This window comes from Astyanax mexicanus, chromosome 10 (assembly GCF_023375975.1).
Source record: "Astyanax mexicanus isolate ESR-SI-001 chromosome 10, AstMex3_surface, whole genome shotgun sequence".
NCBI lineage: Eukaryota > Metazoa > Chordata > Actinopteri > Characiformes > Acestrorhamphidae > Astyanax > Astyanax mexicanus.
In genome coordinates this window covers 45229549-45246964 of record NC_064417.1, presented here as the reverse complement: position 1 = coordinate 45246964, position 17416 = coordinate 45229549, and the positions used below count along the sequence as shown (strand labels likewise).

At 41.0% G+C, this 17416-nt stretch overlaps 1 protein-coding gene across 5 annotated transcripts in view; it reads left to right on the top strand.

Moving 5' to 3' along the window:
• Positions 1-384: 384 nt before the first annotated feature.
• Positions 385-17416, top strand: part of fat1b (FAT atypical cadherin 1b) — an 80085-nt gene continuing 63053 nt past the window's right edge. For all 5 annotated transcript variants that reach the window (XM_022684210.2, XM_049484218.1, XM_022684209.2 and 2 more), the window contains exons 1-2: positions 385-511; positions 2755-6120. In XM_022684210.2, the coding sequence (XP_022539931.2) occupies positions 2778-6120 (3343 nt within the window). In that variant the 5' untranslated portion in view covers positions 385-511; positions 2755-2777. The remainder of the gene's footprint in view (positions 512-2754; positions 6121-17416) is intronic.

Here is a 17416-nt window from a genome sequence, read left to right as displayed (position 1 = left end):
AAATCTTTGACATTACAGAAGCTTATTGAAACAATGCCATAGTGAACGTGTGCAGCAATCAAAGCTAAAGACAGTTCAATTAAATATTAAAGTGCATCTATTTTTATTATAACAGAAAAAACAAAAGAACAGAGCTGATCGACAGAACTGGACAGAAAGCTTCAGGTTTTTGCCCACATTACACCCAGCAGAACTGCAGCCTACTACAATTTCCTTTACCACCTCTATTCCGACAAGCCCTGCCCTGTACTCCTTAATGCTTCTCAGCCATTGGTCAGTCATTTTTACTCCTGCTCTGTGATTGGTTAGTGAGTAAAAACAGGCGGAGGAAGAAAGAGCGTTTTGAATCCGGAGCTCCAGAGAGAAACAGAGAGAAACAGAGCATGAGAGTGAAGACAGAGGGGAGGACTGGAGAGCACTGGCAGGAAACTCATTCACTCCAATTTAACCTTTATTTATCAGCTAACTGTGAAGCTCCTGTGTGGAATACTGCACTGCTTTGGATAAAAAGGTGAGTAGTTTTCTGTAGATTTTTTTTAAGTCTATTTACAGTAAAGGCATTTTGCAGTTTTGCACGTTTTAAATCTGTTATATCCGCTTTAAACTTTGTGTTTCTTGATGTTTTACTCTGGCAGTAAGCCTGAGGGCTGTCAGTGGGTTAATGTTGCATAACCTGCAGCTGTAGAGTGAGTCACTGAAGATTTCAACTTGAAACAGATAAACTTGAAGCTGCTCTGATCTGCATCACTGCGTGATCTAGGTGGGCGGCGCGTGCTTGAACCCGACATTGCCATTTATAAACTCTGAGACATTAGAATCAATAGAAAAGACTGTAAAATAAGTTTAACAATGAAATGCATAATGTTGTATGCTCTAGAATTGCATTATTTTGAACATTAAAAAAAAAAACAATTCTACTTTTAAGAGAAAATATGTATTTTATTAGACACCATGGTATTGAAATTTAAGGTCAGTGTGCTCAAAGGCTGCACAATATTCCCACAATATAACATAAATCTCTGCAAAATAATTGAAACAATAAAATGCATGAAGAACAATATGTGCACTAGGGCTGCTCAATATCAGGAACAACTGCAATTGCTAACATTATTGTCTGTGATATACAGCTCTGGAAAAAGTAAAAGACCACTTAAAAATGATGAGTTTCTTTGATTTTACCAAATTGAAAACCTCTGGAATATAATCAAGAGGAAGATGGATGATCACAAACCATCAAACCAAACTGAACTGCTTGAATTTGTGCCCCAGAAGTGATTAGCATAAAGTTATCCAAAAGCGGTGTGTAAGACTGGTGGAGGAGAATATGCCAAAAAGCATGAAAACTGTGATTAAAAACCAGGGTTATTCCACCAAATATTGATTTCTGAACCCTTAAAACTTGATATGAATATGAATTTGTTTTCTTTGCATTATTTGAGCTCTGAAAGCTCTGCATCTTATTTTGTTATTTCAGCCATTTCTAATTTTCTGCAAATAAATGCTCTAAATGACAATATTTTTACTTGGAAATTGGAAGAAATTTTGTCTGTAATTTATAGAATAAAACAACAATGTTAATTTTACTCAGATATTTATAACTATAAATAGCAAAATCAGAGAAACTGATTCATAAACTTAAGTGGTCTCTTTTTTCAGATTTTTTTCAGAGCTGTTTATTGTGATATAAAAATAACAGGAATGAAACTATAACTGTAATATTAGATGTAATTTTTTTTTAGAAAAGACTTAAAACAAACTCAATTAATTTATATAGAACATAGTGTGCTCTAGGGCTGCTCAATATTGTAAAAAAATGACATTGCAATACATTTTTTTAAATCTGCAATATGTAATGCAATATATATATATAAAGTATCACTATATTTCATTACAGTATTATTATTTGGAACTATAATCATAATATTGGATGTTAGAATGAACAGAGCAAGTTTTTAATCCAACAAGCATGATATTCACTCCAATCATTTACTTCATATATCCAAAAATAAAATGAATAAATTATACTGGTCTAGTATAACCTGCCTCTTATATCATGGTAAATGAGAAGAGAATTTCAGATTTTAAATGTTTTATTAAGCTGCACATTTTTATATATATTTTTTTAAATATACAGCTCTGGAAAAAATTAAGAGAACACTTGAGTTTCTGAATCAGTTTCTCTGATTTTGCTATTTATAGGTATATGTTTAAACAAAATGAGCATTGTTGTTTTATTCTATAAACTACAGACAATGTATCTCTCAAGTTCCAAAACATAAGATGCAGAGCTTTCAGACCTCAAATAATGCAAAGAAAACAAGTTCATATTCATAAAGTTTTAAGTTTTAAGTTCAGAAATCAATATTTGGTAGAATAACCCTGTTTTTTATGCATGTTGGCATGTTCTGCTCCAGCAGTCTTACACACTGCTTTTGGATAACCTTATGCCTTTACTCCTGGTGCAAAAATTTAAGCAGTTCAGCTAGGTTTGATGGTTTGTGATCATCCATCTTCCTCTTGATTATATTCCAGAGGTTTTCAATTTGGTGAAATCAAAGAAACTCATCATCTTTTTTTAAGTGGTCTCCTATTTTTTTCCTGAGCTGTATATATTTTAACATTGCACCCTGCAGTGAGACTATTGTGTATAGTGTGTATGATACATCGTGTAATCATAGTGTGCTTTGTGTAATGTAGTCTTAGATTGGTTTCTTGAATATCTCTTTTGAATATTTTCTTATTGTTCTTTTTCAGTGTGGACTTCTTTCTTTGCCACAATGGGGAAATGCTGGAATCGTCATCATCATCATCATCATCATATTCACCATCTTCTCATCATTCTTCTTTTCTGGACTTGCGTAGTGAGCCAACAAATGATGGATACGCTCCCTTTAAAGTTCACACAGTCGCTGTACAATGCTACCATTTATGAGAATTCAGCTGCAAAAACCTTTGCAGACTGCCCTGTTAAAATGGGTATTTTCATACAGGACCAGTCTTGGGATATATGGTACCGAATCGAATCTGGGGACCATGAAAAACTATTCAAAGCTGAGAAGTACGTTTTGGGCGACTTCAGCTTCTTGCGGATAAGGACTAAAGGGGGGAGTTCCAGCACACTGAACAGGGAGGTAAAAGACCAGTTCTTACTTTCTGTACAAGCAATTGAAAGGCACTCGGGTGCAGAAGCACTGACTCAAGTAAGGCTGCGAGTTTTGGATGCGAATGATCTTAGACCTCTTTTTTCGCCGACTTCTTATAGCGTCTCTGTGCCTGAGAGCACTCCAATCAGAACCAGCATAGGAAGAGTGTTTGCGACTGATGCTGATGCGGGCACTAATGGAGAGTTCTACTTCAGCTTTAAAGAGTGGACATCTGTGTTTTCCGTCCATCCTACAAGCGGCGTTGTGTCTCTGACGGGGAAACTGGATTACCTGGAGACGCCACAGTACGAGATTGATGTGCTAGCAGTCGACAGGGGCTTGAAGCTCTACGGGAAAAGCGACGTAAGCAGTACTGCCAAGCTGACAGTGCAGGTACTGCAGTCCAACGATCACGCACCTGTTGTCACAGCTGTTCCATTAATTCCGTGGAACACCACCACCAAGGATCCTACCTACGCATTTGTGACGGTGGAGGATGATGACCTAGGGCAAAGCGGGGAGATAGCCTCGCTGAGCATTGTGGCTGGGGATCCGCTTCAGCAGTTTAAGGCCATTAGGACAAGTCCCGGGAGCAAAGAGTACAAGATCAAGGCTAACAAAGAGGTGGCCTGGGAGGGATTTGACTTTGGCTACAACCTTACCTTGCAGGCCAAGGATAAGGGAAGTCCGCCAAAGTTTTCTCCAGCAGTTGTAGTGCAGGTGAAGCCCCCACTTGAGAATATGGAGAATGTTCTTCGCTTTGAAAAAAGCATCTATAGAGTCACGCTGAGTGAATTTGCACCACCGCACTCGCAAGTAGTCATGGTTAGAACTGTTCAGAAAGATCCTAATGTGAGGTATTCATTACAGTATAAAATGCACAAACATAGAAACCCATTTGTTATCAATCCGAACACAGGTCTTATAACCACTGTAGAGCATGTTCAGGCTGAGCGTGTCAGCCAGTATGAACTGAATGTAATCGCTACCATAAACCGTGACCATAGACAAGCTAGCACCTTGCCAGCTACATCGGCTAAGGTAGTGGTTAACGTCATTGACATGAACGACAATGCTCCAAAATTCCAACAGTCTACGTATGCAGCCAGTGTTGATGAGAACACACCTATAGGAACCAGCGTTTTATCAGTCAGCGCTATCGATAAAGACGAAGGCGAGAATGGCTACGTTACCTACAGTATCGTTAACCTCGTTAACAAGAAACCCTTTATAATAGACTACTTCACTGGAGTCATAAGCATCTCTGACACATTAGACTATGAAATGATGCCCAGTAAATTCTACCTAAAGGTTCGAGCCTCGGACTGGGGCTCTCCTTTCCGCAGGGAAGCTGAAACCGTGGTCGCAATCACTCTGAACAACTTGAACGACAACCAGCCACTTTTTGAAAATATTGACTGTGAAGTGACAGTGCCGAGATCTTTCAGAGTCGGCGAGCAGATAATAGTGGTGTCTGCCATTGACGCAGACGATCTAGGAATTGTGCGATATGAGATTACTGCTGGAAATGATCAGAACCTCTTTGATTTGGATCCCAATTCTGGTGTACTTACTCTTAAAAACTCACTCATAAAATTAATTGATGCTGCTAAACCCAGAGCATCAACTTTTTATTCTTTACAAATACAAGCTAATGATGGCAAGATTTCAAGCTCTCCAATGTATGTGAATATCACAGTTGTTGGTTCTTTGCAGAATGAAGAAATACGTTCAAAGTGTGCGGAAACTGAAGCTCTAAGGACTTTGGCTGGGATGCTTCTTTTTGGCTCGAAATTACATCATGAAATTGAATTCACGGACACGCTTTCGGAAAACAACAATAATGCGCCACAGTTTATGGGATCCAATCCAACTGAAATAGAGGTTAAAGAGGATGTGCCGGCGGGTAGTGATATAGTGCGTTTCAGAGCAACAGATGCAGATGTTGGCTTCAATGGGAAATTGCTTTTCGTGATATCAGACGGAAATGTTGATAGCCGTTTCATGATCGAAACTGATACTGGGTGGCTTAAAATTGGGGAACCCCTCGACAGAGAAACGACAGACCACTACACCCTTAATATAACTGTGTATGACCTGGGTTTACCTCAGAAATCCTCGTCTTATAATTTAAAAATCAGTGTTATAGACGTTAACGATAACAGCCCAGAGTTCTTAGAAAATGAGTATACAGTTGACGTTAGTGAAGATTGTGCTGTAGGAACAGATATCATTCAGCTTGAAGCTGTAGATAAAGATTTGGGTGTCAATGGCAAGGTCATCTACTCGTTTCTGACCAAATCTGACCATTTTGCCATAAATAATGAGACAGGAGTTGTGACGGTTCAAAAGCCACTAGACAGAGAGGCAAACCCATCCTTTGTTCTGAAGGTAGCTGCCCATGATCAAGCAACCCAAGAGCCTCCATTGATATCCACCACAATACTGACCATCATTTTAGAGGACGTGAATGACATCGCCCCTATCTTTTACCCCTCAAACTATTATCGCATCAGGATTAGAGAGGATATCCCAGTAGGAACCTTGATCCTGTGGATAGAGGCCTCTGATCCAGACCTGGGTCAGTCCGGGCAGGTGAGGTACAGCCTGACGGATGATGCAGAAGGAAGTTTCCAGCTGGATAAAGTGAGTGGAGCGCTGTACCTCGCTCAGCCCCTGGATTTTGAAAGGAAACAGACATATAACCTGACAGCAAAAGCTAAAGACAAAGGGAAACCGGTGTCTCTATCCTCGCTCTGCTTCATTGAAGTGGAGACAGTGGACGTCAGTGAGAATTTGTATCGCCCATCCTTCCCCTTCTTTGTGGACTGGGGGAGCGTGAGCGAGGACGCTCCGGTCGGATCTTCTGTAATGAAAGTAACTGCCCATGATGAGGATGAAGGAAGGGACGGGGAGCTGCGCTATACTATACATGACGGCTCAGGCCTCGGGGTTTTCACTATTGATCAAATGTCTGGTAAGTGTGTTGATAAATGATAGCGTGTTATAAATTATTAAAATGGCCATCACGCAACATGTGTATTAATTACATGGACACGCCTAAAGCCAGAGGATAGCATTAAATGTGATGTAAATTGATCATGATGTTTTTCCTCAGGGTATGGTATGGGAGCTGTTGCAAGGTTGATAAGAGAGGTGGGAATAACAGGGCATTTCACAGTATGATATTATCACAATACAGCTCTGGAAAAAAATTAAGAGACCACTTCAGTTTCTGAATCAGTTACCCTGATTTTGCTATTTATATTTATATGTTTGAGTAAAATGAACATTGTTGTTTTATTCTATAAACTACGAACAACATTTCTCCCAAATCTCAAATAAAAATATTGTCATTTAAAGCATTTATTTGCAGAAAATGTGAAATGGCTGAAATAACAATAATAAAAAAAGTTGCAGAGCTTACAGTCCTCAAATAATGCAAAGAAAACATATTTACATATTCATGAAGTTTTAAGAGTTTAGAAATCAATATTTGGATATTAAGTGGTTTATAATCACAGTTTTCATGCATCTTGGCATGTTCTCCTCCACCAGTCTTGCATGCTGTTTTTGGATTGCGATCATCCATCTTCCTCTTCCTATCCCAGAGGGTTTTCAATTTGGTAAATTCAAAGAAACTCATCATTTTTGCGTGGTCTCTAATTTTAAGTTTTCCACAATAACGATGATATCATGATACTGGGATTCTCTACAATACTTTATAGCATTTGTGTAAGATAATAAGAAAATGTCAAGGATTATGGGTTAAATTACTGTTTAATTATGAATTTATTAACCAATATTCTTCACAGCAGGTTTACCCTAATTATTTGATTATAGGCCACCATGTGGAGTAATTAATAAGGAGGAGGGGGGCTGGGCTAGTCTTAGGGGGTTTATTGTGCCTATGTTTCATTAGAAACATCAATGGTCTCCACATGTATTGATCACGTTTTACAAATAAATATTATGCGATATATCGCAATATCTATATTTTGTCCCACCCCTATGTCTTATATACTATTATTATCAAAACAAAACCTCATTACCTTCAAAATGTTGACTTTGAAAAGAAACATCTGGACACATCTTCTCATACAATGTTCGTATTTTTTTAATTTTTTTCCCTACATTGTAAATGAATACAGAATTCATCCAGACTATTAAGCAACACATAATGAATCGTGTAGTAACTTAAAAAGTGTTTAACAAACCAAAATACTCTGAAGCATTTAGGTGCTCTTATCTGGGGGGCTGTTAACTTGCAGTTTCTGAGTCTGGTAACTCTGATGAAATTCTTGAACTTTCTTTCCTGGGACAGTCCTGATGAGAGCCAGTTTCATCATAATGTTTTTGATGGTCTTTTCTACTGCACTTGAGGACACTTTTAAAGTTCTTGAAATGTTTCAGATTGACTGACCTTCATTTATTAAAGTATTTTTTTTCTTTACTTAGTTGAGTAGTTTTTGCTTCTCATAATCTGGATTAGAACATTATTCAAATAGAGCTATTCACTGTATACCTGTAACTCTACCTCTTCACTACTTTACAACTGATGCTCTCAAACACATTAAGAGACAAGAAATTCAAGTAATTAACTCTTGATGAGTTCAGCACAGCTGTTAACTGAAAGCCTGAATTCCAGGTGACTCTACCTCATAAAGCTGACTAAGAAAATACCAATATCTAAGCAAGAGGTGCTACTTTAAAGAATCTAAAACAGAAAACATATTAACATATACACAAGTAATTCTATAGATTTTACGCATAGTTTGAATGACTTTCGTATTAATCTACAATGCAGGAAATTTTAAAATAATGAAAAAAACACTTAAATTGATTTTCATTTAAATTTTCAGACCTTTTAAATGGAATTGTATATACTTACCTTTACTGCATGCTAATGTTAAGAGATTATATTTCACATAAAAGGTTCTGCCATTATATTGATGGTATCATGTTATTCTCTAATGCAGCTGAAGTAAAAACTAAAAAAAAGTTAGGTTTCGAGGTTTTGGTCAGAAGAACATATTCATTACAGTAATTATTAGTCACTAAATATGATATGAGCTTATTATTGATGTCTTTTGGGATTGTACCTCTTTAGATAATGATAATGTTTCTCCCTGAGGTTGAGAATGATCAGATTTGTTCAGAGCCTGAAGGATTGTGTAAGAAATAAGAGATAAAAATAAAGAGATACTATAACACAGGAATAATGGCAGAGCCTGCTCTCTATGAAACCAGACACTGCAATTAAACATGACTAAATTGGAGAGTGATCTTCTTTTCAGCTTTTTTTTTAGAGATGGTATCTGAATTTTTCCATGTTTTCTATTGTGTGTGAATTGTATTCTTATCTGTTTTCAGTTACTCAGTTGGAGTAGTGTTATTAACATTACGTTTATGTTGATTAAGTAATATACACTCATCATCTGGAACAATAAATTATTCAGACTGTTAATTAAACAATTTAGACTGATATGGGCTATAACTATAACTTTTCATATTTATTGAACTACACATACAGAATTACTATGTAACGCATGGTTAATGCTACATGCCAGACATCTTGCCATGGAGTTGTAGAGGTTCCTAATGGTGTCCTGCTATAATCCATCCTATGCAGCTAGAATATTCACATACAATTCCTGCAGATTTTGTGGTAGAGGTTTAGGGAGTGTTGATGGTGAGTACAAAAACATTCCACACATTTTCAGTCTGGGATAGGTCTGGCGATGTGTAGGGCTGCAACGATTATTCAATATAATCGACAATATTGATTATTTTAATTTGTCAAATTTAATTGTTGACTAATCGTTAATTAGTTACAGTAATTTAAATGCCTTTTAAATCTCATTTTCAGCTGTTTCTATCATTATTAGAGATGGAGTACATATAGTATAGTATATACTATATAGTATATTATAGTATAGTCAACTAATCAAAAAAATAATCATCAGATAAGTTGACTACCATATAAATAGCAAGCTCTATAGATGGCAGCAGCATGTGGACAAGCATACACCAGAGTGTGTGCAATGTCTATTAAATTGCCAGCAATGAAGCTCAAATGTGGTCTTACATATGTATTACAATTTAATTCACTATATGTTGCTCAATAAATTTTGTCAGTTTCAGTCTACATTTTTAATAATATATTCATTTTTATTCTTATTCTATCTTCTTATCGAATAGCAATTCAGTGTGACTGTAGCTACACCGGTCTAATGGAATAATGGCCAAAAGCATGCATTTCAACACTCAACATTTACACTCAAACATGTTAGCTAGCACAACAATACTGTGTACAACTCAAAATGCACAGGATCAATCATAGAAAGGCACATAAAACACATTAGCTGTCATGGTGTGCACAGAATACAGACACTCGCAGATGCAGTAAAACGGGTTGTTTATTAAAATAGCAGGTAGAAAAAAGGGTAGTCGTACAAACAAAGTTAGAGCACCGGTAAACAGAAGCAACGTAGGGATAACCATACCATGAGTGAGATACAGTCCAGAGTTCAAACACAAGCAGGCCAACATCAGAGGTAATCCAAAATCGAAAAACGTGAAACAGTCCAGGTCATACACAAAAATATCCACAATCAGAGATAATCCAAAAATCGGCGTCGAGAAAAAACAAAACAAGGTCATACACGAAGATAACAGAGACAATAGAGAGTAACGCTTAGTAATGAGGAAAATCCAACAATACCCGGCACAGAAGTGTGTGAGAGGTGTCCTTAAATAATGCCAGACTAATATTCGGGGCTTCCTGGTTGGAGCAGGTGAGGTGACGTGTGACTGGGTGTGTGCGTGTCAGCGGGTGGTGCGTTCTGGGTAATGTAGTTGTTAGACTGAGAACCTCTGTCAGAGCTGGGTGCGTGAGAAACAGAGGAGCTAACAGCACCAGATGTGACAGTACCTCCCCCCGAGGGAGTCGGAACGGGAACGGAACGAGGACGACCACGACGACGCCCACCCGACGGACAGGGAGTACCGGCGGGAGGAACAGGAGTAGCCACAGAGGTGCCGGACAGGCGGGGGTTGCGGAGCTGGGAACCCCGATGAACCGGAACCGACGAGGAAAGTGAGCGCTTGGGACGCCCACGGGGTCTAGGAGCAGGTTTGCCCGGATGACTAGCATGAAATTCAGCCAAAAGAGCCGGATCCAGCACATCACTGGCAGCAACCCAAGAGCGCTCCTCGGGGCCGTAGCCCTCCCACTCAATGAGATACTGGAGCCCACCGCCGCGCCTGCGAGAATCCAGCACCTCTTTCACCGCGTAGGTGGATGAAGCCTCCCCCTCCACAGCCGCGGGCGGTACGTCATCCGGAAGACCCTCTGCGAGTGGACCTGGGACAAGAGGTTTCAGGAGAGATACATGGAATGAATTATGGACTCTATACTGGGCTGGAAGTTCAATCTTATAAGTAACTTCGTTAATTTGAGACAAAACCTTGAAAGGCCCAATATACTTAGGCAGAAGTTTCCTGCACTCCCCCTCAAACCTCAAGTCCCGGGTGGACAACCACACTCGATCCCCGGGTTGATACTGGGGGGTACTGCCTCGGTGTCTGTCGGACTGCTCCTTGTATTTGCGTAACGCCTCCGAAACCTGCTGGTGAGTTTCCTCCCACACCTGCTCGCTCCACCGCAGGAACCTCAGAGGACACGGCTGTCTACGGAGCTAACGGAGGTTGGTAACCCAGAACGCACTGAAACGGTGTGAGACCAGAAGTGGAGTTAGTGAGAGAATTCTGCGCAATCTCAGCCCATATAAGGAACTGAGACCAGTCAGAGGGGTGCTTATAACAGTACAGACGGAGAAACTTGCCTAATTCTTGATTAACACGTTCACATTGACCGTTACTAGTGGGATGGAACCCTGAGGTTAAACTAACATGAACACCCAAATGTTCAAAAAATGCTTTCCAAACCCTGGAAGTAAACTGAGGACCCCGATCAGAGAGAATATCCTCTGGAATACCATAATGTCTAAACACGTGTGTGTAAATGGCTTGTGCAGTTTGAAGTGCAGTGGGCAGGGCAGAGAAAGGAATAAACTTAACCCCCCTGGAAAATCTATCCACAACAGTGAGTACTGTGGTGTAACCCTCGGAGACAGGTAAATCGGTGACGAAATCTACAGCTATGTGAGACCAGGGTCTTTCTGGTACAGGTAGAGGAACAAGCTTACCGGCTGGAAGGGTTTTTGGGGTTTTGCATTGAGCACAAACGGAACAGGAGGAGACGAAAGCGTGTATGTCAGCTCGCATGGTTTCCCACCAATAGCGAGCTGATACTAGCTGCAGAGTGCGCGTAACGCCGGGATGGCCCGAGGTGAGAGCAGAGTGAGCCCAGCTAATAAGACGATCTCTGAATTGTTCAGGAACGAAAGTTTTGTGAGAGGGACACCCCTCAGGAGGTGGTGAGTGCGCTACACTCTGTTGAATGAGATCATCTAATTCCCAGCGAATAGCTGCAATTTTGACGGCCGGAGGAAGAATGCGTTCAGGTTCGGAAGACTGAGATGCGCTATCCGGAGCAGTATAGACTCGGGATAGCGCGTCTGCCTTAGTGTTACGGTTGCCAGGGCGAAACGAAATAGAGAAATCGAATCTAGAGAAAAATAATGACCAACGAGCTTGGCGAGGATTAAGACGTTTGGCAGAGCGTAAATACTCGAGATTCTTGTGATCAGTGATAACAGTAAATGGGTGCGCGGCCCCCTCCAGCCAGTGACGCCATTCTTCGAGAGCCAGTTTGACAGCAAGAAGCTCTCTATCCCCTATGCCGTAGTTGCGCTCCGCAGGAGACATTTTTCGTGAAAAGAAGGCTATGGGATGCATTTTAGGCGGAAACCCACTACGCTGTGACAAAACAGCCCCTACCCCAGTATCAGAAGCGTCGACCTCGACAACGAACGGGAGTTCGGGCTTAGGGTGAGCTAGTATAGGCGCGGACACAAATGCAGCTTTAAGCTTATTAAAAGCTTGCTCAGCTTCGGGGGACCAATTCAGGATCTTAGTGGCTTTCTTGGTCAGAGCAGTAAGAGGGGCAGCTATACCACTGAAATTGCGGATAAATCGCCTATAGAAATTTGCGAAACCTAAAAAGCGCTGGAGATCCTTAATAGACTGCGGAACGGGCCAGTCAGTGACAGCTGAAACTTTGGTGTCGTCCATCAGGACGCCTTGGGAGCTAATAACATAGCCGAGAAAGGAGACTTGTTGACGGTGAAATTCGCATTTCTCTGCTTTGGCATAAAGGCAATTCTCCAGTAAGCGTTGGAGAACGGAACGTACGTGGATCACGTGAGACTCAAAATCAGCTGAATAAATCAGAATGTCGTCTATAAATAGGACGACGTATTTCCCAATCATATCCCTAAATATGTCATTCATGAATGACTGGAAGACTGCCGGGGCGTTAGCAAGACCGAAACTCATCACTAAATATTCGTAGTGCCCATTAGTAGTGGTAAAGGCAGTCTTCCACTCGTCACCCTCACGGATACGAATTAAATTATACGCGCTGCGTAAGTCTAATTTCGTAAAAAAGGAAGCTTCACGAAGTTGCTCGAGAGCGCTGGGTATGAGGGGTAACGGATACGCAAATTTCTTAGTTATGTCATTAAGCCCACGGTAGTCTATACAGGGTCTCAACCCCCCGTCTTTCTTCTTGACAAAGAAGAACCCTGAACCAACCGGAGATTTAGACGGGCTGATGAAACCCTGAGCGAGTGCCTCCTCAACATAGTCTGCCATAGCCTTCTCTTCATCGAGGGTGAGGGGATAGACTCTAGCTTTGGGCAGCGTAGCTCCCTCCACTAGATCTATAGCACAGTCATAAGGACGGTGTGGAGGCAATTTAGTGGCATTGGCTTTGCTAAAGACATCAAGAAAATCAGAGTATTCAGAGGGGATAACAGGAGTATCTACTGCGTCAGGACTTTCTACCGAGGTAGACTGTAAAGCTAACTCATTAAGAGCTAAACAATGTTCATAACAAGAGGGAGACCAAACCGTAATATCACCATCAGTCCAGGAAACCACAGGATCATGAAACTTGAGCCATGGCATGCCCAAAATCACCGGGTGTTCAGAGCAGGGAAGCACAAACAGGGGCAGTTCCTCGTGATGCAGAGCGCTGGCTTGAAGAGCGACGGGAAGTGTCTGACGAGTGATAGCCTTGGAGCGTACAGTTTTCCCATCCACCGCGTGAATAGAAATGGGACGGCGCAGGTCACGGGTAGGGATGCCATGTTCCTTGACCAGGTCCCAACTGATGAAGTTCCCCTCCGACCCGGAATCTACAAGCGCTGGGACACAGAACATACCAGTGGGTGAAGAGATAATAACGGGTAACGTAAAACATTTAGCTTTGTGATTAGAGATAGAATTACGTACCACGTTAGCGCGTGGAGAGCCCCCCACGCGCTTTCCCAGGGCTGGAGCCTTCACGGATCGGGTCAGGAGACCACATGCAGCTTTGCGATGCCCAGCCTCTACACAGTAGAGACAAAGATGGAACCGAATGCGGCGTTGGCGTTCCGCTGGAGATAATCTGGACTTTTGAACATCCATGGGTTCCACTGTGGAGTCTGATGAAGCGTGAGGTAGCTCTGCTGGAGTGGGTTGTACGTGGAGGTTGGTCTTGGTTTGGCGAGAGAGCAGCTGGTCTAACCGAATGGAGAGGGAAATCAGCTGATCCAAGGTAAGGGATTCATCCTTGCATGCTAACTCCTTCAAAACTTCAGGGTTAAGTCCATTCTTGAACACAGAGATGAGTGCAGCGTTGTTCCAGCCACTGCCAGCTGCCAGAGTGCGAAACTCCATGGCATATGAAGCAACAGTTTTTTGACCTTGTTTTAACGCCAGTAGAAGCTCTCCAGAGGATTGTCCGTAGCGTGAGTGATCAAAAACTGCTCGAAACAAAGTCAAAAACTCCGAATAGCTGGTTTCAGAAATGGTGTCCCAAACCGCCGTAGCCCAGTCGAGTGCTTTACCAGACAGCCTCGAAATAATAAAGCCGATCTTAGCTTTGTCTGAGGCGGGAGAAGCGTTACTAAAAAATACGGAGCATTGTAAGAGAAATCCGCTGCATTTCTCCGGCAGAGTATCAAAATACTCCGGCTTGCACACCTGAAAGCCGGAGACAGGAGAGCTAATGGTGCTAGTGTTAGCTACAGGGCTAGCGTTAGCTACAGCTAAGCCCTTGAGGTGCTCGAGAATGCTAGAGAGCTGCTGCTGCTGGTTAGCTTGCTGGCTAGCTAACTCAGTAACGGCGTGGGTCACACCGGCGAGTGTTTGCTGGTGCTGACCGAGCAATCTGCCTTGATTAAACAACCCTGATCTTAGCATATCCGCATCTGCTGTCTGATCGAGAGAGGCCGGGTATTCTGTCATGGTGTGCACAGAATACAGACACTCGCAGATGCAGTAAAACGGGTTGTTTATTAAAATAGCAGGTAGAAAAAAGGGTAGTCGTACAAACAAAGTTAGAGCACCGGTAAACAGAAGCAACGTAGGGATAACCATACCATGAGTGAGATACAGTCCAGAGTTCAAACACAAGCAGGCCAACATCAGAGGTAATCCAAAATCGAAAAACGTGAAACAGTCCAGGTCATACACAAAAATATCCACAATCAGAGATAATCCAAAAATCGGCGTCGAGAAAAAACAAAACAAGGTCATACACGAAGATAACAGAGACAATAGAGAGTAACGCTTAGTAATGAGGAAAATCCAACAATACCCGGCACAGAAGTGTGTGAGAGGTGTCCTTAAATAGTGCCAGACTAATATTCGGGGCTTCCTGGTTGGAGCAGGTGAGGTGACGTGTGACTGGGTGTGTGCGTGTCAGCGGGTGGTGCGTTCTGGGTAATGTAGTTGTTAGACTGAGAACCTCTGTCAGAGCTGGGTGCGTGAGAAACAGAGGAGCTAACAGCACCAGATGTGACATTAGCACACAATATGAAACAAATATTAACATTTACTGTGTGCACATTTAGACCTTATGTTAGCTATGGTTGTTGTAAGTTCCCACTCCTCTGCTAAGTTAGTTGTCTCTCTGGTGGTAGTTAGTTCTGGTTAGGGGTGGGCGATATGGCCCAAAATTAATATTACAATATTTCATGGTATTTTCGCGATAACGATACTTTTGGAAATATGACAACACATGGAATTTCAAGAATACACGACTGCAACAAAATAAAAATCTAATTTCATTTTGCATACGATTTGAAACAGCACACCCCTAACTGAGATATAAAAAAATACATTTTTTTTAATCAGATTTGTAACAGAAGTCAATGATCCAGAATGTCATGATACTTATAATGCACTCCAAATATCTTCATTTATCCAGGATTAAAGTACAATAGATGATACTGGACAGATATAATCTGTCTCTAGTAGATATATAATGGGAATGGTGAATTTTTCTGTTTGCTAAAAACAATAAAAAGTAGTATCCTCATGTGATAATTAGGGGTTAGTTATATGGCACAATATTTCAGGGTATAATATCGTTAATGATATTCAAAAATGTTGGCGATATTATCGCATACGATATGATATGGCACACCCCTAGTTCTGGCCCACAATCCTCAGTTACCTGCGTAAATAACTCGTGTCACATGACTCATTACACTCTACAGTAAAGCAACACTGAACCAAGTACTGTTTGTTTTTTACCAAATATTATTGTAGGGACTAGGGTTGTCACGATACCAAAATTTTGACTTTGATACCGATACCAACTGTAGTATCACGATTCTCGATACCAAAACGATACTTGGAAGAAAAAAAAAAACAATAAAAATATCTGAACATAAAATGTTTATTTTTGACTGAACTGGATTGAACACTGAACAATAGGTGCAAACGTTTTTATTCTAAAATGAAACATTTGAACAAAAAACAAGTTTCGTTATTATAACCTTAACTATAACATAATTATCTAAACACTTCCTAAAAACTAAAACTAAAACCAGAGGTAATGGTAGCCTGACTATGTGAACCTGACGGGCGGGCAGAAGTTAAGTTCTGAATAAGGAAAATAAAGAGACAGAAGAACATTACAATGTTATGTTCATTTTAACACTGCTCCGTTTTATTAATCAACCGTTTACCGTTTTTAATAAGCAGTCGCTAGTAAATCTTAGTAAAACTACAGACAGAGTGTATCTTGACTAACTCCACTAACCTGTCGACTTCTCAGCTCTTTGTAGAGATCAGGGTGCTTGTCTGCTATTATGTTAAATAACACTGTAACATAGAAGCATAGAACTATTATTTAATTAAAATGATTTTAAACACAGTGCTGCAGGTCAAACGCGGAGGCGTTCACGTGCGAGAGAGAGAGAAACAGAGAAAGAGACACAGCGAGAGTGAGAGAGAGAGAGATTTGCGTGTTCTGGTGAGAGCTACTCACAGGTAAAGGTTCTCTTTTATCTCCTCGTGCTCATATTCTAGTCCCACACATAAGTCTGCAGCTCCCTCAGTGTTTTCTGTCGTATTTTGCGGCTAGCGCGAGCGCTTACAACTAACACCGCGGACCGCGAGGTGCCGCCGCGCTTGTGCCGAATCCGCTACTGAATCCGACTCCCGCTTCGCGGACAGAATCGGCACAACACCCCCCGCTGTACAACTGCGGGAGTGAAAACAGCGCTAATAAATAAAGTAGTTTAGTTTCACTTTCAGTTTTCGTTATTTTTGTTATTTTATTTAAAAATAAAAATATAAATAAAAAACAGATGCCTACATCTCAGACTATTTTCCCACACTTCACTCCTCGCGCCCGTTTTGTCCACAAGTCGCGGACGAGAGACATCTGTTATTTTAGCCGTCGCCATTCTACACTCGCTGCTGCTCTGCTGGCTTGCGCGTGAATCGATTCATTTGTTCAGAACACTAAGTTTATCTGAATCCTGCCACACCGACTGCTGCGGTGTGAATCAGTTTTCTTATGAACTGAATCAAATCGCGCCTACTAATTTGACTCATTTGAAGCTAGTGACTGGGCTATATACAGTATCGAAAGCATCGAACGCTAAAGAACCGAATCGTTTGTGATGACGTAGTATCGAAAAAGAATCGAACCTTCGGTACACCGTGCAACTCTAGTAGGGACGTATATTTTTAAACACATTTTACTCTTATTTTTAAACCTGTTCGTATTAATTTTAGCACTACTTTATAATGTTTGTAATGAAATGACAATGAACCCACAGTGATAAATAATATAAAAAATA